The sequence below is a fragment of the Hevea brasiliensis genome, chromosome 10, assembly GCF_030052815.1.
Source record: "Hevea brasiliensis isolate MT/VB/25A 57/8 chromosome 10, ASM3005281v1, whole genome shotgun sequence".
Classification (NCBI taxonomy): domain Eukaryota; kingdom Viridiplantae; phylum Streptophyta; class Magnoliopsida; order Malpighiales; family Euphorbiaceae; genus Hevea; species Hevea brasiliensis.
The window spans coordinates 83,925,964-83,952,440 of record NC_079502.1 but is presented as its reverse complement, the minus strand read 5'-3'; the positions used below and the strand labels follow the sequence as shown (position 1 = coordinate 83,952,440).

At 34.4% G+C, this 26,477-nt stretch overlaps 1 protein-coding gene across 2 annotated transcripts; it reads left to right on the top strand.

The window, feature by feature from the left end:
• Window positions 1-1,567: 1,567 nt before the first annotated feature.
• On the top strand, window positions 1,568-24,761 carry LOC110659457 (protein CPR-5). Of its 2 annotated transcripts, none has more exons than XM_058154266.1 (5): window positions 1,568-2,019; window positions 3,045-3,101; window positions 7,267-7,302; window positions 7,448-8,170; window positions 23,790-24,761. In XM_058154266.1, exons 1-5 carry the CDS (start codon window positions 1,744-1,746, stop codon window positions 23,859-23,861), a joined length of 1,164 nt encoding a protein of 387 aa, XP_058010249.1. In that variant the 5' UTR covers window positions 1,568-1,743; the 3' UTR covers window positions 23,862-24,761. The 2 variants fall into 2 exon arrangements, with proteins under 2 accessions (XP_058010249.1, XP_021673098.2); XM_021817406.2 differs by having other exon boundaries at window positions 1,569-2,019; window positions 23,872-24,761.
• The last annotated feature ends 1,716 nt before the right edge of the window (window positions 24,762-26,477 follow it).

The window sequence follows — 26,477 nt, the reverse complement described above, 5'->3', positions numbered from 1 at the left end:
GATAATAAAATATAAAAATAAAAATAAAAATAAAAATTGTGTCACTATGCATTATTTTAGACACCATTATTTGATTAGGTAGTACATTTTTTTTAAAGCCATTTTTAAGGTTTAGTTTTAAATTATATTATATATATATATATATATATATATATATATATATATATATATATATATATATATATATATATATATATATATATATATATATGTTTTTTCTTAATCGTGCGTAGCACCATAACTTTTTAATATACTTTTTTATCTATGATATTATCACAATATATTGACTTTCTAACATACTTATTTTTAATATATACACTGTTCAACAAATTTTCAACAAAATTAATTTAATTTTTGCATAAATTTATTAATTAATATAGGTTATAGTCATTTTAAGTAAATTCAATCATATAAATTATTTGAATATTATCTCAAAATTAATATAAAAATACTAATAATAATATAACTCAAGGCATAAAATTAATGAAAAGAAGAAAAAACTATGAAAGGTAATTAATAAAATTTGTTCACCCACATCAAATTTTTAAGGTTTTTTATTATTTTATTATAATAATTAAATGATTTTAATTTATTAATAATACTTAATTTTATGATTAAAGTTATTGAATTATCAAATTTCTAAATTAATAATTATAATAGAATTTTTTTATAATTAGAATTATTATTAAAATTTTAATTTTTATTAGTTATATTAATATTAAAAATTAAAATTATTATTTAGCTTGTGACATTAACTATTAGTATTGGTGACGAATTTATATATTTATTGCTAAAGATATTTTTAGTGATTTTTTAGAAATAATATAAATAAAATGACTTAGCATTCAATTAAAAACCTAATGCACATTACAGGACTAAAATATTTTAAAATAAAAAGTTAAATTTTATTGGCATTGATCATTTAATTTCAAAAAGAATATTGAAATACTACTTAATAAGTCACCACATGATATGAACTGTAGCTTCTGTAGAACATATAGGAAAGTAGGGAGAATTTAATCTAAATGGAGGATTGATAGTGCAAAATTTAATATAAAAACAAAGAATAAAAACTGGAGAACTTATCTCAACAACTATTTTTCCTTATATAATAATAATAATAATGATAAAATCATCCTTTGGCAAAAGCATTGGATTCCTAGTTGACAATTTGCAGTCCATCTAGTGCAAAATGGTCCCAATTTCAACTTTATCAAAGTTGCTACCTGCTGTATTTCCAATCTAATCATGCCTTGAATACATTAATCTCTTCTTCAAACAGTGAAAAGGATAAATGAATGAAATTAACATTCATAACATACAATTTTGAGATAACCATGGTCAATTAGGCAAATATAATGAGATTCAAAATATGTTATCCTAATAGAATAGGTTAAACCATTCTGAATTTTTATGGATATTTAATTATTTTATTTAAAATATATTAATTTTAATAATCAATTAAATTCAGTTTTATTATCATTATAATAAATCAATATGAGTATTTTTATCAAAATTAATACTCCCTTTACATACATATATTGTATATTGTAAATTAATTATATTTTTATTCATTAATTTTTATTTATTATTGATTATTCTTTCTCCTCTTCTCCTCCATGTTCCATAGAGCGTCCTTCTTCTGCTCCGCCTATCCAAGAATCCAACTTAACTGGCGATTCAAGTCCGACAGTGGAGAGTGATACTCAATTCCCAAAACCGTTTGACAATGGAAATCTAAATATGACCCATTACAAGGAGAACGAGAAGGAGGAGGAGGACAAGAAGAAGAATAAGAGGAAAAATAAGAATGCCTGTGAAGACGTTACTATGATGTCTTCATCATCTTCTCCTTGTGCGCGTCTTCCATCTATGCAGAGAAGTATTCGCCTGGCTTATAAACGCAGGAACCCTAAGATAGTGATTGCTCATGTCCGGCGTGGTGGCCGATTCTGGCATAGCGGTTTGGAGGCCATTGCTCTTCCGCTTGGAATGTCGTTTGCTGCTATTGTTGCCCAGGTTCGTTGAAAGTTTTAGTTTTTGTTATAATATACACTGATTATGTTGGGCTTTTAAAGTTCTTATTTCTTAATGTTGATTTTTGGTAAATTTTGAATCTTGATTTTTGCTATAGCTATTTTGAATCTTGATTTTTGTGGTCGTTTCGTTTTTTGCTTGAGATTAAACTATTTGGGTTTTGATGTTGAAATTAATTCATAGTGATTTGGCTTTTCTATTTGTTAAACGATTTATCTTTTCTTATGCCGGTCCTCTTTTTTTTTTTTAATTTTTTTATGGGTTTGTAGATTTTTGCAATGAAGTTCTCCATAATGAGTGTTGGGTTCATTTTATTTTCTTGAAGTTTACTTGGCAATTGAAATGGGCTGCAAATTCAGAGGAAGGCTACTAACTTGTTTATTAGCTTCTGATAATCTATTGTCTATTGAATTTGGTGATCAACTGCTGCCTTTTGTAATTGGGATCACCATAAATAATAACGTGAATGGCCTTGAAGCTTTAGAAATGAAACGTACTGCATATAAGTTTAGTTCTTGAAATATATGCAGTACTTGTGAATTTTATAGATATCTAATCATTGAGGTAATACCTTAGTGTTGTACCTAACATGTAAATTTTGTTGTATGTTCTCATTGAATGATATATGATTGTGTGCTTTCACTTAAAAGTTAAGTAAAGGTAGCCATATACAATATTTCCAGATGATCCTGTGAGATCAGATTTGTAAATCATTTAATGTTTTTCATTTATCCATCAATTGTTAAAAACAGTTGACTAGAAAATAAAAAATAACATATGCTTGACGCATGTCTTTATCTCTATGCAATTGACTGTGAAATATTGGTTATGCTCAAGTTGTCCTTTATACATTTAGTAGAATTATGCTCATTTTAGCTGCTTAGGACTCCCAGACAATAGCTAATGTTATATTTTTATCCTTGCAGATAAAATGTATATTGTGCTTTCCTTGGATTCGTTTTAGTATCCATTAGCTGATATTGTGCATGGTTGCTTCTTGATTCTAGGTTCTGGAGAGAAAAAATTTAGCAGGTGACAAGATATCTGTTGATCATCTTTCAAAGGTACTTAATTTTTATCCTCTTGCAAGAGGAATGGAGCTATTCAGTTATTGAGAAAGTTTTTTCAATCCATTCACATCTATTTGCTTGAAATGTGGAAAAACATATGTACCATGAAATCTCCATTGGATTCTTCCTTGTTTAGTTCTTATTTAAAAGATAGGGATATGAGATTATTCAAATCATTCAGCTTGTAAAATTATCTTTGCAAAACATCCAAGTCTGAAAAAATGAGAGACAAGCCTCCTGAAAGATAGTCATAGCTTTGTACCTTGTCTGCAATCCTTTTCCAGTTGGTTTTCATTTAAATGAATTTTGAAATATTGTTGATTTAATGTTGTATTTTACCGTACAGCCATACGACCGGTCATGTTATATGGTAGTGAGTGTTGGGCACTGAAGGAGTCGTACGTGTCTAAAATAAGAGTTGCAGAGATGAAAATGTTAAGGTGGATGAGTGGCCATACTAGAGTGGATAAAGTCCGTAATGAGAGTATTAGAGAAAATGTAGGAGGGGTACTGTAGGACGGGAGGCGTGAAGCGAGATATCATCCATTAGAATTATATAAAATGCACCAAGTAATGCCTAGGAAAGATGGTGGAGTCATAATGGTCTCATTTAAGTTGGTCCTTAGACAGCATTTCCTAGACATGCACTTCATACAATCTTAATAGAATCAAATAACTAGTAAGTACCGTTTTTCCATAACACTACCACGGTACTAAGGATTTATGCCACAAAGGCATAGATAGACAGGAGTCGCCACCCGGGTAATAACAGGAAAATATTCAGTGTTTCTTCCGAGGGTCATGGATGACAACTTACTCCCTGCAAAGTTTTCACAACCGTTATTACCATAGCCCAATGTCTAGGTTTGGGATAGTGGGTACGTAAAGGGAAGGTGTTAGGCACTTCTTACGCCTGGTCTAACTTCGTTAATTCGAGTGCCAGTCATCTATTAATATTTCTAAAAATCTTGTTTATTATTCTTTTATTAAACTTCATCATAAAAAATGCAATTCTAATCCTACACATGCAAGTAATTCACAAAAATGTTGTTTACAAACAATTTTTATGCACATGTAATTCCTATCTATGGTGTTGCTAATTATTTAAATGATATTTACCAGATGACTAAAATTAATTTATTATTGAGAATTTAATTTACAAACAAATTCAATTTCAAATAATCATAAGTTTCTATTTAACGTAATTAATTAATTTTCACTAAGTTATCCTAAGGATAATTGAACTAAGTTAATTATGTACATGTGTAATTTATTCTACTATCACATAAGGTTCAAACAATCACAACCTAATAAAGATTTCTAACATGCAAATTTATTTTACAATTACCAAGTATTAAATTAAATTTATTTTACATGCCAATGTTAGTTTAATTTACAAATAAGATTAATTTTAATTTACAAAGTATTTATTTAAATTAATTACATGCAAAAGTCAATTGAATTAAAAATAAAGTTAATTTTAATTTACCAAATAAAAATTCTATTATTACTACAATTTTATGCCAATGGTTATTCGAGGAGTTTAGGGCTACTTATCTATTGGTAAATGCAGTTGCCATTGGGACAAGCTACCTTTAAAAAAGGGTCTTCTCTTATAGTATGACAATGATATTCCTGGCTTACTCACGTTTCGCTCCACATAAACTCCACGCAAATGCCCTCTTTGGTACTTACCTTAGGGCTACTTACCAATTTTGTTTGTAATAAAAAATAAAGAAATTAAAGAAAATAAAAGAAATAAAGAAAATAAAAAAAATATGAATAACAATTTACATTGGATTCTAACCCTAGTCTCCTAAAGAGTTAAGATTCCTAATTAGTTACAAATACCTAATGGTCTAAGTCTTCTAATATGATCCAAATACTTCATAACACTTCTTGAATTAAAAGAACACAGAAAAATAGATCGAATATCAATTAAAACCCGAGAAAATACAAGAACATGCATAAATATACAATTTCTAAATTCTGGCAGATTAACGGTAGCAAGAAATTTGATTTTTTAAAAATAGTTAGACATGCCTAAAAATAATAAAAAATTACAGAAGACAGCCTTACATATCATACAAGATCATAAAATTTATAAATCAAACAAAATCCTAGCCGAATGGTCAACATAAATCGTAACTTTTCTAAGTGACAGAATCGTACTACTTTTTTGTAAAATTCATAACTCATTAACCACAACAGATATGAATGCAGAACCAATTGGAAAAGATACATAAGATTCTGAAATTAATTTTAGACACTAAATTTACACAAAAGTATTAAGAAATAAGGGAGATATGGGCTCCACAAGTCGGTTATCCTGCAAATCGGATTTTATAGGAACCCTAACTTCAAACATCCATAACTTATAAAATATTAAAGCTTCTTTAGTGATTTTTGAGCCTAAAATTAATAGAATTTCGTGTAGAATATGAATATAAGTTTTATAAATTTTTTACAGATTCAGAAAATAACGAAAAATAATAAAAATACAAGAGACAGAAAACTAAACATGTGCAGAGTTGTGTATCCCCTCAAATTAAACATGATTACATGATCTATATGAACATATAAAATAAATTAAAAATAAGGAACATAGAATTAAACATTACATGGTATAGATCTTGAAAAGAAAAAAAAAAGAACTAACTTTTAAGAAATATCGCCAGAAAAAAAGAAGAACTAAAAGAATTTTGACTATTCCTCTCTTTAATAATTTTTTTTTTATTTTTTTGTCTTCTCCTCCCTCCTCTTTTTTTTTTTTTTCTTTTTCCTTTTTTTTATTTTTTATTTTTGTCTTCTCTTCCCCCCCCCTTTTTTTTTTTTTTTTTTTTTTTTTTTTTTTTTCAGTGGGGTATTTATAGGGTTTTGGGAAAGAGGTGTGATAGGGTTTGGAGTCCTAGCGTGATAAAGTTCAGATAACTTAAACAACTAGGATTGTAGAATTTGGGTGAGACTGAAATATGGATGAGGTGTTTCAACCAATGAGAAGAGAAGGAAAGGGGAAAGCACCAATTGGGAGTGAGGAAGAAGTGTGGTAGTGTTTGAAGTCTTAGTGTGATAAGGTTTAGATAACTTAAACAACTGGATTGGGGAATTTGGATGAGACTGGGATATGGGTGAAGTGTTCCAATCAATAGGAAGAGAGGAATAGAGAAAAATATATTTTTTTATTTTAATTTTCAAAAAATAAATTAAATAGGTTTTATTTAAAATTCTAACTAGACTTTCTTAAGCCCATGGGACCCAATTAAAATTAATTAGGTACATTTAAAAATTACTCATATTAAATTTAAACAAAACAAAATTTTATTTAAATTTAATTAAATTCGCTTAAAAAAAAACATTATTTTTTTTTCAAGATCATGCCACGGAATTAATAATTCAGTTCCATGCCTCCAATTACATCTTATAGTCATATAATTTTTTATCATCGGGTTTCTCACAGCCTCAATGCACATACTCATCACAAAATAAGGGTCTACAAGTACCAATTGAGGATAAGTTGAGAGAAGGGAGATTGAGGTGGTTTAGTCATGTGAAGCGTGGACGTACGGAGGTTCTAGATAGACAAGTAGAGCACATTAGGGTAGATGATAGAAAGAAAAGAAGGGGTAGACCTAAACTGACTTGGAGGAGAGTAGTACAACATGACCTAGAAGCATTACACATTTCCGATGATTTAACCTAAAATCGTTTAGAGTGGAGAAAGAGAATCCATATAGTCGATCCCAAATTTTTGGGATAAAAGCTTAGTTGAGTTGAGTTGAGTTGGTGATTTAATGTTGGAAGAAGACTAAACTTAGGAATTATATTCATTATAGAATTAGGAAGTTTAAATTATTTAGGAATTGCTATTTTATTTTATTTGGGAAATTTAGTTGTTTTGGGATTCCTAATCCTAGTAGTGATCATAAGACTAGTTATTTTACTATAAATACGTATGTCATCTAGGGATTTTAAGAGACTATTATTATGATTATTATTGATTTGAGAATTAATATAAGTTTTGAGAGAATTTGTTTCTTTTTCTTCTTGAGAATTTGTTTCTCTTGATTCTTGTTTTTCTTATTCTACATCAATTTGGTGTCAGAGCTTGTTTTTCATCAATTGGGCATTAACAATATATTGTTTATTTGTTCATTTGCAGATTTGTGCTTCAGCTGTCAGAGAAGCTTTAGCTAATGTAAGCCATACTTTAACTGCTGACTCATCCGTGGACTCTGATTTTTCAAGTTAAGTTTCTTTGTTAGTTCTATCAATGTCAGGCAAACCCAAAAATGCTAATATGATATTTATGGCCTCCTTTTTTACTCCCTATGTCAAAACAGGTCTTTGGTGATAAATTTTATTTTTTCGCAAGGAACTTTGAGAGATCATTTGGGAGTACATTGAGGACCCTTAGATTAATTAATGAAGCAGCCAGTAACAAGGAAGCATATAACTTGGGCCACCTGAATGTAGATAATTGGGCGTCAGACTTGAATCTTAAAAATAGGGTTGGTTTTACAAGTGACTCTGGCATCAGGGAATGTCTCTCAGCAACTGAGTTGCCTTCTGTCTCTGTTCATAATCAAGTGCATGTTGCTGAAGAAGTAGAAGAGAGTGTTCCTTTCTTGAACCAGGAACTTGCTTCAAATGCACAATTAATCCAACTGGCTTGTGTTCCAAGCTCATTAGGTTCTGTGATCAATCATTGCAGCACTATTGAGAAATTTTTCATGGAGAAAGCCCGTTCTAATGACCTGAAGACAGTGGAGATTGGTCTTACAATGAAAAAATTGAAGTTGAAAGAGGCACAGCTGGCTCTTAGCTTTGATTCAAATCATCTTGAGAGATCAAAATTAGCAATGGGCAGGTCAAAGGCATCCTTTAAAGCTGAAAAATTCAAGAACCAAGTGGAAGATACAAAGCATGCTGAACTGCTTAAGAACTGCATAGACTGTCTTGTTGCTGGTTTGTTCATCATGTCTGCCTCCCTTTTATATGGTGCATATGTTTTTTCATACCAAAGGATCACTGATGCTACTGCATCCTGTAATCCTTCAGTTGAGGTAAGGGCCATGTCTTCTTGGTAGATTGATTTTCTTCAATTTGTGATCACCAGTATTTTTGGCCTAGTGCTCTGAATTTATATGCTATCATTATAGTACTATTTTCCTTGGAACTATAGAGACTCTACTCTACAGAGAAACTGTGCAAAGGACAGGGTATTGTCCTTTGGCCTTCAGCATTAGTTAAAGATAGAACTAAGGCAGGCTTTTGTTCAAGTTATACTTTAAATGTTCAATAAAATGAAGTAGATATATAGGTGTAGAAAATAGAGAATTTGAAAAATTTTCTTTTATATTTCTTTATACAAAAATGATTTACGAGCATTCTAATTTATATACAAAGGCTAGGACTAACTGGGAAACTAATAATAGCCAATAAATATAATAATTCCTAATTATATTCTAATTTACAGCTAATTTACACTGATTAAGGGATTTACACTGATTGAGGGATTCTAATATTCTCCCTCAAATTGGTTTATGTATGTTGCACATGCCAAACTTGGAAACTAGGGTATGAAACCCCTTACAACTTAATCCCTTAGTGAACACATCAGCTAACTGATCTTTCGACCCTACGTAAGAGATACTTAAGAAACTATTGACAACTTTTTCTTTTATGAAGTGTCTGTCAATCTCTATATGCTTGGTCCGATCATGCTGAACTGGATTGTGAACTATACTGATAGCAGCTTTGTTATCACAGAACAGGGACAAACCACTAGTTTCCAGCAATTTTAATTCCTCCATCAACTTTCGTAACCACAATAGTTTACAAATACCTTGAGCCATTACTCTAAACTTAGCTTCTGCGCTGAATCTAGCTGTCACATTTTTCTTTTTGCTTTTTCAAGTGACTAGATTACCACCAACAAAAGTACAGTAACCAGATGTCGATTTCCTATCATCAAGAGATCCATCTCAATCTGCATCTGTAAAGGCCTTAATCTGAAGATGGCCATGCTTTGAGAAAATAAGTCATTTCCCAGGTGTAGATTTTAAGTATAGCAAGATGCGGAAAATAGCCTCCAAATGAGATTTACAAGAATCATGCATATACTGACTCACTAGACCCACTACATATGCTATATCTGGTCTGGTATGCGAAAGTTTAGTCTGCCAACTAACCTCTGATATCTCCCAATATCCACGGATTCCCCAACTCTAGCTTGCAATTTGTAATTTGCCTCAATGGGAGACTCTACTGGTTCACAACCTAGCATTCCTGTTTCCTCCAACAGATATAGTATGTACTTCCTTTGAGAAATAAATATTCCTTTATCTGATCTGGCAACCTCTATTCCAAGAAAGTACTTTAGCCTTCCCAAATCTTTGATTTCGAACTCCTGTGCTAGTTGTTCCTTTAGATGAATCATTTCTTTCCTATTATCACTAGTTACCACAATATCATCTACATAGACAATAAGCATAGTGTTCTTACCCCTATAATGTTTTATAAACAAGGTGTAATCAGCATTGCTTTGACAGTATCCAAAAAAAATCATAGCCTTACTAAACCTGTTAAATCATGCCCTAGGTGATTGTTTTAAACCATACAGTGCTTTCTTCAATCTGCAAATTTTTCCTTTAGTCTTCCCATTCTCAAACCCTGGAGGGATTTTCATATATACTTCTTCCAAATCACCATGTAGAAAGGCATTTTTTTATATCAAACTACTGAAAATCCCACTCAAGATTTACTGCACATGATAGTAAAATTCTGATGGTGTTCATTTTAGCAACAGGAGCAAATGTTTCCTGGTAATCTATCCCATACGTCTATGTGAAGCTTTTTGCTACCAGCCTAGCTTTATACCTTTCAATTGAACCATCTGCTCTATATTTAACATTGAACACTCACTTGCATCCAACTGGTTTTTTTCCCATTGGAAGAGTAACAAGTTCCCATGTCTTATTCTTTGCTAGAGCTTTCATCTCCTCCACCATGGCTGCATTCCATTTTGGATCAGGACATGCTTTCTTTCAGTCCTGTGGGATAGAAACAGAGGAAATAGACAATAGAAAGGCTCTATAGGATGGAGACAAAGAATCATAGGAAATAAAGTTAGAGATAGGATGTTTAGTACAGGCTCTAACACCTTTTCTGAGAGTAATAGGAATATCAAGATCATTATTAGAAAAAGGAAGAGTAGATTGAGAATTAAAATTAGACTCTTTAGGAACCAAAGGAGACTCTTCACATACCTCAGGATGTTTAGGAATTGAATCCAGAGATTCCGTTTGATCAACAGTCTCCTGCTCGATGGCTATATCTGTCTTGTTTCGCCCAGTATAGATTCTCAAATTTGGTCCATTTAGTCTCCCTCGAGATTTAGGTGATGTAGAAAGAGATGATTCTCCTTTTTTCAATTAATCTGTACATGGCTATATATATACAATTGATTCCTATAATTGTGGTCTACTAATTAGGAAGAAATCCTAAATAAAAAATTCTAAATAGGAATACGAAATACAGAATATACAGAGAAATAATATAGTGATCGACTTTCCATAACACTCCCCCTCAAGTTGGAGCATAGATGTTAATCATGCACAACTTGTTACAAATGTAGTCAATCCTAGCTTCATTCATAGCTTTTGTGAAAATATCTCCTAACTGCTCTCCAGTTTTGATGTGTCCTGTTGAGATGATCTGCTGTTGAATCTTTTCACGAACAAAGTAACAATCAATCTTAATATGTTTGGTTTGCTCATGAAACACCAGATTAGAAGCAATATGGAGAGCAGCTTGATTATCACACCTCAATTTCGCAAGCAGGGAGGTCGTAAAACCTGTCTCATATAATAATTGAAGTATCCACATTACCTCACATACTGATTGTGCCATGGCTCTGTATTCCGATTCAGCACTAGATCGGGAAACTACACTCTGCTTCTTGCTTCTCCAAGACACCAAATTTCCTCCAACAAAAACGCAATATCCAATAGTTGACCTCCTGTCAACCTTAGATCCAGCTCAGTTGGCATCTGAAAAACATAATCATTCAAATGCTCATGATTACCATATAACAAACCTCTTCCTGGAGTGCCCTTCAGATAACGCAAGATTTGTCTCAAGGCTTTCCAGTGAGCAACAGTTGGGGAAGACATAAACTGACTTATCACACTAAGGGCATAAGCAATGTCAGGACGAGTGACTGTAAGGTAGTTCAATTTTCTTACTAATTTCCTGTATCTCTCTGGATCTTCAAACAACTCACTATCCCCTGCTAATAGTTGTAAATTTAGAGTCATTAGCACATTGCAAGGCTTAACACCTAATTTTTCTGTCTCTGTCAATAGATCGAGGACATATTTTCTTTGAGACAAGAAAATACCCTTCTTACTTCTCTTAACTTCAATACCCAAGAAATACTTTAAAAATCTCAAGTCTTTGATCTGAAATTGGGTTTGGAGGAAGGTTTTAAGAGATGAAATACTTGTAGAGTCACTCCCAGTGATGACAATGTCATCCACATAGACTACCAAGAGAATTAGACCAACCTCAGATTGCATATAAAATACTAAGTGATCACACTTACTCTTTTGCATACCAAATTCCTGTACTGCTTCACTGAATCTCCTAAACCAGGCCGTAGAACTTTGTTTTAAGCCATAAAGAGACATTCGAAGCCTATAAATTTTACCCAACTCTCCTTGAACACCAAACCCAGGTTGTTGCTCCATATTCATCTCCTCCTAAAGATCACCATGAAGGAAAGCATTCTTGATATTCAATTGGTGCAGGGGCCAATCATATATAACTGTTAAAGAGATAAACAAGCGAACAGAAGTAAGTTTAGCTACATGAGAAAAAGTGTCAGAGTAATCAACCCCATATCTCTGAGCATATTCTTTTGCTACAAGGCGTGCTTTTAACCTAGCCACAGAACCATCAGGATTTACCTTTACTGTAAATACCCATTTGCAACCAATAGCTTTCTTACCAGTGGGCCTCCATTTCCTCTTTCATGGCAGCACACCAGCTAGGATGAGACAGTGCCTTATCAACAGTATTAGGGATAGGAACAGAGTCTAAAGAAGTAACAAAACACTAAGAGCGAGAAGACGATTATAAGAAATAAAAGAAGAGATATGATAAGTGTATGAACGCTTACCTTTACGAAGAGCAATGGGTAAGTCTAGGTCAGAATCATGATTAATATGAGGTACAGGATCTCTCAACGAAGTAGCTGGTGGAGGATCTGAGTCAGGAATCTCCAATCTCCTGGAATAAACATGAACAACGGGAGGTCGAGTAGGTCTAGAGACAGAAGGAATAGATTATGGGAGAAGACTAGACATTGGTTGGACAGTATATATTAAGAGATCATTCTCCTCCCCCTGACTCTTATACACAGATGATTGAGGAAAGAATGGAGTAGACTAAAAAAATGTGACATCTGCAGAAACAAGATAACGATTAAGAGTAGGAGAAAAATAACGGTACCCTTTTTGGAGCTGGGAGTACCCGAGGAAGACACATTTGAGAGACTTTGGATCCAATTTAGTAACCTGTGGACGAACATCACGCATAAAACAGGTACAACAAAAATACGGATTTCAACAGGGAACAAAGATTTTGTAGGAAACAAAGCAGTATAAGGAATATCCCCATTAAGGATAGAAGACGGCATACGATTGATCAAAAAATTTGCCGTAGAAACTGCATCTGCCTAAAAGTATTTAGGAACTTTCATATGAAAAAGAAGAGCACGAGTTACCTCAAGAAGATGTTGATTTTTTCTTTTGGCCACGCCATTTTGGGATGAGGTATCAACACAGGAAGATTGATTAAGAATATTATTTTGTGTCATATAAGACTGAAATTGTGTTGAAAAATATTTTTTTGCATTGTCACTTCTTAATATGCGCACAGAAATATTAAATTGAGTTTTGATTTCATTACAAAAGGCACAAAAGATAGAAAATAACTCTGAACGATTCTTCATTAAATATAACCAGGTAATACGAGAGTAATCATCAACAAAAGTAACAAAATAAACAAGGACCTCAAATATCAGAATGAACTAACTCAAAAGGGGATGAAGCCTGTTTATTGACTTTAGACACAGAAGGCAAACGATAATATTTTGCAAACTGACACGACTCACATTCTAGTACTGATAAAGACTGAAACTGAGGACATAACTTCTTCATGGTAGACAAAGAAGGATGACCCAATCTACAATGAACTTCAAGAGTTGTTAAGGTATTGAAGCAAACTAGCGACCGCGGTACATGATTTTTCAGAATATAGAGACCACCTGACTCACGTCCTCTACCAATAATTTGCTTCGTCGTAAGATCCTGAAACAAACACTAGTCAGGAAAAAAGAAAACAAAACAATTTAAGGTATGAGTAAGTTTATTAACAGAAAGTAGATTAAAAGAGAATTTTGTTAGACACAAAACAGATGACAAAGAAATTGACGAAGTCGGGTTCGCAGTTTTAGAACTCATGACACAAGAAGTAGAACCATCGGCTAAAGTAACAGTAGAGGAAGTGAGATTAGACTGAAAAGCAGATAGAAGACTAGAATTACCTGTCATGTGATCTGTCGCACCAGAATTAATAACCTATTTGGATGAGGAAGACACAAGGCATGCAGTGGATTTACCTGACTTAGCGATCACAGTGACAGGGAAACTATTAGGCTTTAGGGATGCCTGATACTGGGAAAACTATGCAAAATCCTCTGCAGATACCAAAACAGTTTTCTTAGAGGAAGATACTGTAGAATCCTCTGCTGTCATATTTGCCATTTGTGATCGCTGATTTTTCCTCTGAAGTTGCGGACAATTATATTTTGTATGGCCAGGCTCATGGCAATAATAACAAATGACTCCTCTTGAGTCCTGATTAGAACTAGCCACCCCATTACGCTTATTACCTCTGTTGCCTGTAATTCTTTTACTTCCTCTTCTATTACTCTGTTGTCCATTTAGATTATGGCTAATAAGAGCACTACTGGCAAGCTGTGAATATTGAGTACTATCTGTACGAAAGACCCGTGTGAACGTTTTATGCAAAGAGGAAATCTCAGAACTGGAGAGAATCTGAGATTTAGCAGTCGCATGCTCTGAAGGAAGGTCTGCAAGAAAACTTATAACAGCCAGTTGCTCTCGTTGGGCCTGCTGAACTTTAACATCAGAACTAAAAGGCAATAATATATTAAGTTTCTCATATACCCGTTTAAAATTTATAAAATAAGTCGTGAGAGACTTATCCTCTTTCTCAGCACGGTAGAATGACTTATAAACATCATAAATACAAGAGATATTCCCTTTACCAGAATACAGAAAATCTAAGTAATCCATCAATTCCTTAACGAATTCACAGTGATTAATTAAACTAATTACCTCACTGTGAATCGAGTTCCGAAGCTGCAAAAACAACTAAGCAACTTCTCTTAGCCAAGTTTGCCGTGTATCATCAGTAAGTGGGTCTTTAGTAAGGTGATCATCCTTATCAATGCTACGCAAATAGACCCTAACAGTCTTACTTCACTCCAGGTAATTCGAACCATTAAGTTTGTGTTCCATGATCTTAGTCATCACTGGAATAACATCAGAAATAACATTCTTATTACCTATCATTTGTTGAGACAAAGAAAACTAACCGAAACGTTAATCCAAAGTGCTTACAGCTGCAAAATAACCCAAAATCATAAATCAAGCAAATACCAAAATAGTATCTGAGAGTCAAACGTCAGAAGTCCTTTAATGGTATATTGGATCAGGCAATAGCACACAGTAGTGGAATGAGGGGTTTGAGGAGATGCCGACGATGCTGATCGGAGTCGAAATGGTCGACGGACGCTCTTCCACGCGCCGGCAAGTGAAGAAACGGCGAGAGCCTGAGTTGGGTACGTGAGCCTCACGCGCTTGGATTCCAGAGACCGGATCAGAAGGAACGGCTGGTCGGCGGCCAAGGTCTCTCCTGAGCTGAGTGGTGAGAACAAATAGTCACTCTATATAGATGACTTGCTCTGATACGATGTAGAAAGAGATGATTATCCTTTTTTCAATTAATCTGTACATAGGTATATATATACAATTGATTCCTATAATTATGTTCTACTAATTAGGAAAAAATCCTAAATAGGAATACAAAATACAGAATATACAGAGAAATAATATAGTGATTGACTTTCCATAATAGGGGACTACCCCTGAGTATCATTATTAGGTATAGGTTTTAGACCCAGATTCTCCCTTTGAAGTTGAAAGTTGGGAGAGCACAAAGAAGAAGGGAAAGACACCTCTTTTTCCTTTCTATGCTCCCCCCGAAGAGGTGGATGAAAATAAGATTCAGATTTCCTAAAGGTAACATTCATGTTCACAAAATATTTCCGTGTAGGAGGGTGGTAACATCTATACCCCTTATGAGTACTGGAATAACCAACAAAGAAACACTTGAGGGCTCGAGGTTCTAACTTCTCTCTATTAGGCTGATGAACAAAGCAAACACAACCAAAGACCTTTAGAGGAACATTATATGAATTTTTACCTTGCAAAACCTTTAAAGGACTCTCAAACTCTAAAGTCCGGAGTGGCATCCTGTTAATAAGATATGCAGCAGAAATAATTGCATTCCCACAGTAAGGTTTGGGAATATTCATTGTAAACATAAGAGATCTAGCAACCTCAAGTAAATGTTTAATTTTTTCTCTCGAACACTCCATTTTGAGCACTAGTGTTAACACAACTAGTCTGATGCAAAATTCCGTGTGACTTCAAATATTCATGAAAAACTCCATTCATATACTCTGTGCCATTATCAGTTCTCAGTATTTTAACATGAGCATTAAATTGGGTGCTAATCATTTTGTGAAACTGCTGAAAACATGAAAATACTTCATTTTTCCCGTTCATCAGATATACCCAAGTTAACCTACTGCAACAATCAATAAAGGTCACAAACCATGTATAACTTGATAAAGACACAATTTGAGTAGGCCCCCACACATCAGAATGGATAGTCATAAAAGGAACTGAGGCCTTATTATTTATTGCAGGATAAGATTGTCTAGTATGTTTGGCAAACTCACAAGCATCACATGCTAACAATTCAGTTGTGCATTATTTAAACAAAAGAGGATAAAATTTCTCTAAAACAGTAAATGAAGGATGTCCAAGTCTCCTATGCCACTGAATAATTTCTTCCTCAGCACCCATAGACTGTCCCAACATGGCCTGATCAACACAATCATTCAATAGATATAGCCCATCTTGTAGTCTATCACTGTTAATCTTTTTTCCTGTTATCAACTCCTGAAACACACAGTGAGTGGGAAAAAAAATTCAATTTTGCAGTTGAGAGCTTTTGTGATAGAACTGACAGACAAAAGGTTAATAGGAAAGCTAGACACATGTAAGACAGAATTAAGACTTATAGTAGGAGTGCATTTAACAGAACCTGTTCCAGAAACATTAGATAAGGATCCATCCGCAATGCGGACTTTTTCTTTGCTTGAACATGGAGAATAGGATATGAATTTATTCGAAAAGCCTATCATATGTTTGTTTGCTCCAGAATCTATAACTCAAAATGAATTATTATAATTGACAAGAAAAACATTACCTGAGTTGACGAAGTTGGAAGAGACAATTGTAGTGGATTGTGATTCAAGCTGTGATAGGAATCGTCTCAGAGTCTGTACCTCTTCATTGAAAAGCATCCCAGTGATAGCAGTATCTTCAGAAATGTTATGGAAAGTCAATCATTATATTATTTCTGTGTATATTCTGTATTCTGTATTCCTATTTAGGATTTCTTATTTAGGATTTCTTCCTAATTAGTATAACACAATTATAGGAATCAATTGTATATAAATACTCATGTACAGATTAATTGAAATCAATGAGAATCATCTCTTTCTACATCTCTTTCTACATGGTATCAGAGCAGGCCATCTAGGGTGACTATTTGTTCTCACCACCCAGCTCAGGAGAGACCTTGGCCGCCGACCGGCCGTTTCGATTCCGATCAACATTGCCAGCGTCGCCTCAATCCCCTCATTCCACCACTGTGTGCTGTTGCCTGATCCAGTACACCATTAAAGGACTTCTGAGGTTTGGCTCTCAGATCCTATTTCGGTATTTACTTGATTTGTGATTTTGGATTATTTTGTTGTCACAAGACTTTGGATTAGCGTTTTGGTTAGTTTCTTTGTCTCAACAAATGGCAGACAATAAGAATGTTATTTCTGATGTGATTCCGATGATGACTAAGATCACGGAACACAAACTTAATGGTTCAAATTACTCGAGGTGGAGTAAGACTGTTAGGGTCTATTTGCGTAGCATTGATAAGGATGATCACCTTACTAAAGATCCACCTACTGATGATACACAACAAACTTGGCTAAGGGAGGACGCTCGGTTGTTTTTGCAGCTTCGGAACTCGATTCACAGTGAGGTAATTAGTTTAATTAATCACTGTGAATTTGTTAAAGAATTGATGGATTACTTAGATTTTCTGTATACTGGTAAAGGGAATATCTCCCGTATTTATGATGTTTGTAAGGCATTCTACCGTGCTGAGAAAGAGAATAAGTCTCTCACGGCTTATTTTATGGATTTTAAACGGGTATATGAGGAACTTAATGTATTGTTGCCTTTTAGTTCTGATGTGAAAGTTCAGCAGGCCCAACGGAGCAAGCTGTTATGAGTTTTCTTGCAGCCTTCCTTCGAGTATGAGATCGCTAAATCTCGATTCTTTCCGATTCGAGATTTCCTCTTTGCATGAAATATTCACACGGGTCCTTCAGATAGAGAGTACCCAATCTTCACACACGCCAAGAGTGCTCTTATTAGCGTAATCCAAATGGACAACAGGTAATAGAAGAGGAAGTAGAGGAGGAATTACAGCAAATGTAGTAATCAGCGTAATGGAGAGGCTAGTTCTAATCAGGACTCAAGAGGAGTCATTTGTTATTATTGTCATGAGCCTGGCCATACAAAATATAATTGTCCGCAGCTTCAGAGGAAAAATCAGCGATCACAGATGGCAAATATGGCAGCAGAGGATTCTACGGTATCTTCCTCTGAGAAAACTGTTTTGGTATCTGCAGAAGATTTTGCACAGTTTTCCCAGTATCAGGCATCTCTAAAGCCTACCAGTTCCCCTATCACTGCGATCACGAGTCGTAAATCCACTACATGCCTTGTGTCTTCCTCATCCAAATGGGTTATTGATTCGTGCAATGCATCACATGACAGTAATTCTAGTCTTCTATCCGCTTTTCACCTAATCCCACTTCCTCTACTGTTACTTTAGCTGATGGTTCTACTTCTTGTGTCATGGGTTCTGGAACTGCGAATCCGACTTCGTCAATTTCTTTGTCATCTGTTTTGTGTCTACCAAATTTCTCTTTTAATCTACTTTCTGTTAGTAAACTTACTCGTACCTTAAATTGTTCTATTTCCTTTTTTTCTGATCAGTGTTTGTTTCAGGATCTTACGACGGCGATTATTGGTAGAGGACGTGAGTCGTGGTCTCTACATTCGAAAATCATGTACCGCGTCGCTTGTTTGCTCCAGATCGTAACACCTCTTGAAGCTCATTGTAGATTGGGTCATCCTTCTTTGTCTACCATGAAGAAGTTGTGTCCTCGATTTGATCTTTATCGAGACTAGAATGTGAGTCGTGTCGGTTTGCAAAACATCATCGTTTGCCTTACGTGTCTAGAGTCAATAAACGGGCTTCTTCCCCTTTTGAGTTAGTTGATTCTGATGTTTGGGGTCCTTGTTCTTACTTCTAAAGCTGGATTTCGTTATTTTGTTACTTTTGTTGATGATTACTCTCGTGTTACTTGGTTATATTTAATGAAGAATCGCTCGAGTTGTTTTCTATCTTTTGTGCTTTTGTAATGAAATCAAAACTCAATTTAATATTTCATGCGCATATTAAGAAGTGACAATGCTAAAGAATATTTTTCAGCACAATTTGATCTTACATCACACAAAATGGCATTCTTCATCGGTCTTCTGTGTGGATACCCCATCCCAAAATGGCGTGGCGAAAGAAAAATCGGCATCTTCTTGAGGTAACTCGTGCTCTTCTTTTCGATGAAAGTTCCTAAACACTTTTGGGCGGATGCGTTTCTACGGCATGTTTTTGATCAATCGTATGCCGTCTTCTGTCCTTAATGGGGATATTGCTTATACTGGTTTGTTCATTACAAAATCTTTGTTTCTGTTGAACCCGTATTTTTGTTGTACTTGTTTTGTACGTGATGTTCGTCATGAGTTACTAAATTGGATCCAAAGTCTCTCAAATGTGTCTTCCTTGGGTACTCCAGATTCAAAAAGGGTACATGCTTTCTCTCCTACTCTTAATCGTTATCTTGTTTCGCAGATGTCACATTTTTGAGTCCACTCCATTTTTTCTCAATCATCCGTATGAGAGTCGGGAGGAGGATGATATCTTAATATATCTTGCCCAATCAATGTCTAGTCCTCTCTCACACTGTTTCTTCTCTCTAGACCTACTCGGCCTCCCATTGTTCATGTTTATTCCAGAGATTGAGATTACCGACTCGGATCCTCCACTAGCTACTTCGTTGGGAGATCCTGCACTCATACGATCATGATTCTGATCTAGATTTACCCATTGCTCTTCGTAAAGGTAAACGTTTATGTACTTACCCTATCTCTTCTTTTGTTTCTTATAATCAATTGTCTTCTTGTTCTCGGTGTTTTGTTACTTCTTTAGACTCTTTTCCTATCCCTAATATCATTGGTGAGGCAATGTCTCATCCCGGTGGTGTCTGCTATGAAAGAAGAAATGGAGGCTTTAGATGCTAATGGTACATGGGAATCATTGCCTTTGCGCACTGGTAAGAAAACTATTGGTTGCAAATGGGTATTTACAGTAAAGGTAAATCTGATGGTTCTGTGGCTAGGTTAAAAGCACGCCTTGTAGCAAAAGGATATGCTCAGACATATGGGGTTGATTACTCTGACACTTTTTCTCCTGTAGCTAAACTTACTTCTGTTCGCTTGTTTATCTCTTTAGCAGCTACATATGATTGGCCCCTGCACCAATTGGATATCAAGAATGCTTTCCTTCATGGTGATCTTCAGGAGGAGGTGTATATGGAGCAACCACCTGGGTTTGTTGCTCAGGGGGAGTTGGGTAAAGTTTGTAGGCTTCGGAAGTCTCTTTATGGCTTGAAACAAAGTCCTAGGGCCTGGTTTGGAAGATTCAAAGGAAACAAGACAGAATTTGGTATGCAAAAGAGTAAGTGTGATCACTCGGTATTTTATAAGCAACTGAGGTGGTCTAATTCTCCCGGTAGTCTATGTGGATGACATTATCATCACCGGGAGTGACTCTGCAGTATTTCATCTCTTAAAACCTTTCTCCAAACCCAGTTTGGACCAAAGACTTGGGATTATTAAAGTATTTTTTGGGTATTGAAGTTATGAGAAGTAAGAAGGGTATTTTCTTGTCTCAAAGAAAATATGTCATCGATCTATTGACAGAGACAGGAAAATTAGGTGCTAAGCCTTGTAGTGCACCAATGACTCCAAATTTATAACTGTTAGCAGGGGATAGTGAGTTGTTTGAAGATCCGAGAGATACAGAGATTGGTAGGAAAATTGAACTACCTTAATCTCACTCGTCCTGACATTGCTTATGCCGATAGTGTGGTAAGTCAGGTTATGTCTACCACAACAGTTGCACATAGCGAAGCCATGGGACAAATATTGTGCTATCTCAAGGGAGCTCCAGAAGAGGTTTGTTATATGGTAATCATGGGCATTTGAATGTTGAATGTTTTTCGATGCCGACTTTGGATCTAAGGTTGATAGGAGGTCAACTCTTTGGATATTGCGTTTTTGTTGGAGAAAATTTGGTGTCTTGGAAAAGCAAGAAGCAGAGTGTAGTTTCTCGATCTAGTGCTGAATCCGAATACAGAGCCATGGCACAATCAGTATGTGAGGTAATGTGGATATTTCAATTACTAGATGAGACAGGTTTTAAGACCCCCCAACCTGCGAAATTGTGGTGTGATAATCAAGCTGCTCTCCATATTGCTTCTAATCCGGTATTTCATGAGCGGACCAAACATATTGAGATTGATTGTCACTTTGTTCGTGAAAAGATTCAACAACAGATCATCTCAACATGACATATCAAAACTGGAGAGCAGTTAGGAGATATTTTCACAAAAGCTCTGAATGGAGCTAGGATTGACTACATTTGTAACAAGTTGGGCATGATTAACATCTATGCTCCAACTTGAGGGGGAGTGTTATGGAAAGTCAATCATTATATTATTTCTGTGTATATTCTGTATTCTGTATTCTTATTTAGGATTTCTTATTTAGGATTTCTTCCTAATTAGTATAACACAATTATAGGAATCAATTGTATATAAATACCCATGTACAGATTAATTGAAATCAATGAGAATCATCTCTTTCTACATCTCTTTCTACAAGAAACACTCACAGTCTCAGATACATTTGCTTGTGATCTAGCAGAGCCCATCCTTTTTCCTCCATGCCCTTTAGTTGGGCAGCCGTGTAGCTTCCAACAGTGTTCTTTGGTGTGCTAAGATTTCCCACAGTAGTCACAATGCAAGTGATCCTTATCTGATGGACCATATGATTGTTCTCGTAAGGAGTTAGCAGCCAGCCCAGCCTTATCAACAGCTGTAGAATTGATCATGACACTCCTTCTGGTCTTCTCCTGCTGAATATAAGAGTATGTTTGCCTTAAGGTAGGCAAAGGATCCTTACCAAGCACTTGGACCCGAATCTGATCATACTCCACATTTAGCCCAGCAAGAAAATCATATATGCGCTCCTTATCAATCAATTTCTGGAACTTAACTGCATCAGTCGGACATGAAGTCTGAAAGTCCTGATAGAAATCCAACTCTTGCCATAGATCACTCAGTTCTGCATAATACTGAGCAACAATCAACTCACCTTGTTTTATTCCATTAACCTTGTTCCTAAGCTCATAAACTTGTGCATTATTCCAAATTTGAGAAGAAGTCTGAGAAACAGCACTCCATATGGTAGTGGCACTGTCCAACAGTAAATACACACGAGCTATATGAGGTTGCATAGAATTGATGAGCCATGGCATAACAAGAGAGTTTTCTGACTCCCACTGGCTGTAGGTAGAACTAGTACTTTATGGCTTTTTTCTATCTCCAGTGATATACCCTTGCAGTCTTCTAGCGTGAATGAACAGTAGACAAGATCTAGACTATGCCAAATAATTAGTTCCATCCAATTTTGCAGGACTAATTTGTAAAGAGGGATTATCACCAACAAATCCCGCCTTTGTTTCAGAGGCTTTCTTCTTTTTATTAGTCATTTTTCAATTAAAAAAAAATAGGTACCGAGACAGAAAGCAAGAAACTGGGCAACGAAAGGTACCAAAAAAAATAAATGTGCAAACGAGGTGTGGAAACACGTTGGTTAGAAGCTCGCCGGACAAGGAAGGTCGTCGGCAAGAGGCGTGGTCGGAGAAACTCAACTCAACTCAATTAAGCTTTTATCCAAAAAATTTGAGGTCGGCTATATGGATTGGTTTTCTCCACTCTAAACGATTTTGGGTTAAATCCTCAGAAATGTGTAATGCTTCTAAGTCATGTTGTACTACTCTTCCCCAAGTCAATTTAGGTCTATCTCTTTTTTTCTTTCTATCCTCTAACCTAATGCGCTCTACTTGTCTAACTGGAGTCTTCGTATGTCTACGCTTCACATGACCAAACTATCTCAATCTTCCTTCTCTCAACTTATCTTCAATTGGCATCACTCCTACCTTTTCTCTAATATTCTCATTACGGACTTTATCTAGTTTAGTATGGCCACTCATCCACCTTAATTTTCTCATCTCTGCAACTCTTATCTTAGACGCATACGACTCTTTCAGTGCCCAACACTTACTATCATATAACATAGCCGGTCGTATGGCGCGGTCAGAGAAATCACCGAAAAAAAGGGTGCACACGCCAGTACGTGAAGAATGACGCGAGACTTCTGGAGGCACGAGAGCTCACGCGCTTCAGCGGACGGCGGCAGGACTCCGGGCGTAAGCCGATCGGCTGGTGTCCTTCCTCCTCAAGTGGGTGGTGACAATCACCTCTCTTTCTAGAACGATGTAGAAGCTTGACAAAAAAAAAAAAAAAACCCAGAACTACATTGTTCACTCCAATAAATTTTGGCACTACTCTGATATCATGTAGAAAATAGAGAATTTGAAAAATTTTCTTTTATATTTCTTTATACAAAAATGATTTACAAGCGTTCTAATTTATATACAAAAGTTAGGACTAACTAGAAAACTAATAATAGTCAATAAATACAATAATTCTTAATTATATTCTAATTTACAGTTAATTTACACTGATTAAGGGATTTACACTAATTGAGGGATTCTAACAATAGGGAATAAAAATTCCTACCTTGTACCTCTGGAGGGAGTCTAAAATTTAAGGTTGAAAGTTGAAACATGATTTTAATGGGTTTTTCTTGTCATTTCGAGCAGTTAAATTTTGTTTTGGATCTGTTTCTAATGGCTTATGTAGGATTGTTTTATTGAGTGTCTTGTCAATTTATGTGATATGGCAACCTTTAGTTGCAGATGAATTTTCTTGGCTATATTTTTCCAGTTTTGTTCAAGTCATTTAGGATGCCTACAAACATGTGTCGTTAATCTGATTCAGGAGTCCAAATCATGGTGGTTCCCAAGGCCATTTTCGTCTTTCAACTCAGGGCTGCATACACTCCAGTGTCATGTTCAGGTTTTAAGCCGAATGCTGTTTGGCATGTTAATAATTCTGGCAGTTGCTTATTTACTTCTTCAACGAACAGCAACCTCGCATCAGACAATGCCAGTAACATTCATCCTGTTGCTTTTAGGAGTTGTATGTGGTTTTGCCGGCAAATTTTGTGTGGACACATTGGGAGGAAGTGGATTGCATTGGCTACTATATTGGGAGACTATGTGCTTGCTGCATTTCTTCTCAAATGTCTTCATATCGACATTGTTCTGTGTACTTCATGGGTCTGTCACCGTCTCCCAAGGGGAAAAACCCAATGCAACATGTCCATACTGGTTCCGACAAATTCTTTTCTATGCTGTTGTGCTCTTGTTTCTGCCATTATGCTGTGGTCTTTTGCCTTTTGCCAGTCCTGGTGAATGGAAAGATCATTTCTTGATACTTGCCACCGACTTTCTATTTACTGCAGATGATTGAATCAAGAGTTTGCAAACCCAAAAGCTGTCTTACCGCATCTGGTTTCTTCTGACTTTGGTATGTGATTTATCTGTATTGTATTCTGAGCTGTCTAGTGTTGCCCTCGATAGTTATATAGCAGCTGGTTTTGTTAAATCAGCTGCTATGTTGTATCATGATGGTAGCATTTAATTTCTTGCGCAAAGCTAGGTATTTGTTTTTAATAGGATATGCCCTTGTAATATGCCTCCAGCCTGTGTGGCCTTGTGGGGCACTCTCCCACCAAAATGCTAACTTTTAGAAGCAGAACATGCTAAATAATATTGTGAATTTTTACTTTGAAATGAATGAGGGAAAATTTAATTGCTGCTTTAGAATGATTGCTGACAACTGTTTAAAGTGTTATAGTAGAAGAGCTTCCATGATTAGTTTAATCAATTTGGAATGATATCAATGACTTTATCCAAAACCATTCATTAATTTTATAAGTAATTAAATAGATTTAATGGCCTATTTATAACACTAAGTATAGGCTATAATTAGTTATTATTAGAATTCATATTATAATTGCAAACCAAGTAAAATATATGGATAAATATCAGATGGTCATTTAACTTTATAAATATTTTTATAAAAATTATTAAATTTTAATTTCTTTCATAAAATTTATAAAAATTATTGTGATAAAAAATTAAAAATTTTCATATTAATCTGTTGATTTGTCAATTATTCAATAAATAAAATTATTTTATTTTATTAATTTCTTAAAAAAAATAGATATATAAAGCTTCTTCTCCATCAATAACTATTAAAGTAATAAATTTTATTTAATCTTTTTTTTAATATACTCACTATTTACATTACTCTATTAAAAATTAAATAATTTATACGAATAATTTTTTTTTAAATTAATGAATTAAATAGGAGTATGTTAATGAATTGAGATAAATAAAACAGAAAGTTTAACTCTTTTTTTTTTTTAATTTTTTTATGGGACTTGGTTTATCTGACCGATAGAAACTGTAACTCTGATTACACCTTGCATTTATCAATCGCCAGAAAGGAGCAAAATGAAAGGCAAATCATTGTATGATGATACTTGTACGAAAATTCTGACCTGCAAACCACAAGATATGGCACAGTTTCAACAGAGCAGTTGTGAACTAGAAGAGCTCAAGCATAAGCACGTCTCAGAATTCTACAAAAAATTTGAACTAAATCCGTTAATTCACCTTTTTTTCTCCCTCAATAACTACAATAAAATTATAATATAATTTTTGAAATTTGATAAAATTAATAATTTAATTCATATATTTTTAATACTAAATAATTTAGTCTCACTTTTTATTATATTAACATATTAGTCTCTCCACTTAAATTCTCTGTCCAATTTACTATTAACTATAAAAAAAATGACTAAAATATCTTTATTACTATTTTTAATATAAAATAATTAACTCTTTATATTTTATTTTATTAACAAAATAATTCATTAATTTAAATTATATAACATATATTATGACTAAAATATAATAAATAAAATTTTTATTGAAATCTTCTCCATGTGTCATATCCTATCACAATAATTTGTCTTATTACTTAAAAAATAAAATTTTAAACTATATATTGACAAATTATATCGTTATAAGTAAATATAAAGAAAAAAAAGGTAATCATGTAAATTATCTTCAATTTACATAATAATCTAATTTTCATCTTTATTATATTGATCAAATTAATAAATGGTACAATATGAAAATATTTATTATTATTATTATTGTTATTATTATTATTATTAGTCATGGCATTCTAAGGGACCATGCAGGGAATTGGCAGGCTAGATTTTTCGTTCGATTGGGTGTTTCTTCGTCTATGCAGGCAGAGTACTTGCATGTTCTATATTGTGGCCTCAGATGGCTTGGGATTGTTAGTAGTATGCTCTAGAGCATTACTTTAATGTGTGTATTGTAAATATTTATTCTCATTTTAATGGCAAATATAATTTTCATTTATATTCGAATGGTTTGAATTTAATTGAAAAGGTCCATTAATATTTTGTTAGATATTCTATTCTTAAATTTTTAAGATATGAG

Coding starts and splice junctions, on each gene's coding strand:
- LOC110659457 (XM_021817406.2), top strand. CDS start 1,744: ATGACCCATTACAAGGAGAACGAGAAGGAGGAGGAGGACAAGAAGAAG. Junction 2,020..3,044: donor TTGCTGCTATTGTTGCCCAG/GTTCGTTGAAAG, acceptor TCTTGATTCTAG/GTTCTGGAGAGAAAAAATTT. Junction 7,303..7,447: donor TCAGAGAAGCTTTAGCTAAT/GTAAGCCATACT, acceptor ATGTCAAAACAG/GTCTTTGGTGATAAATTTTA.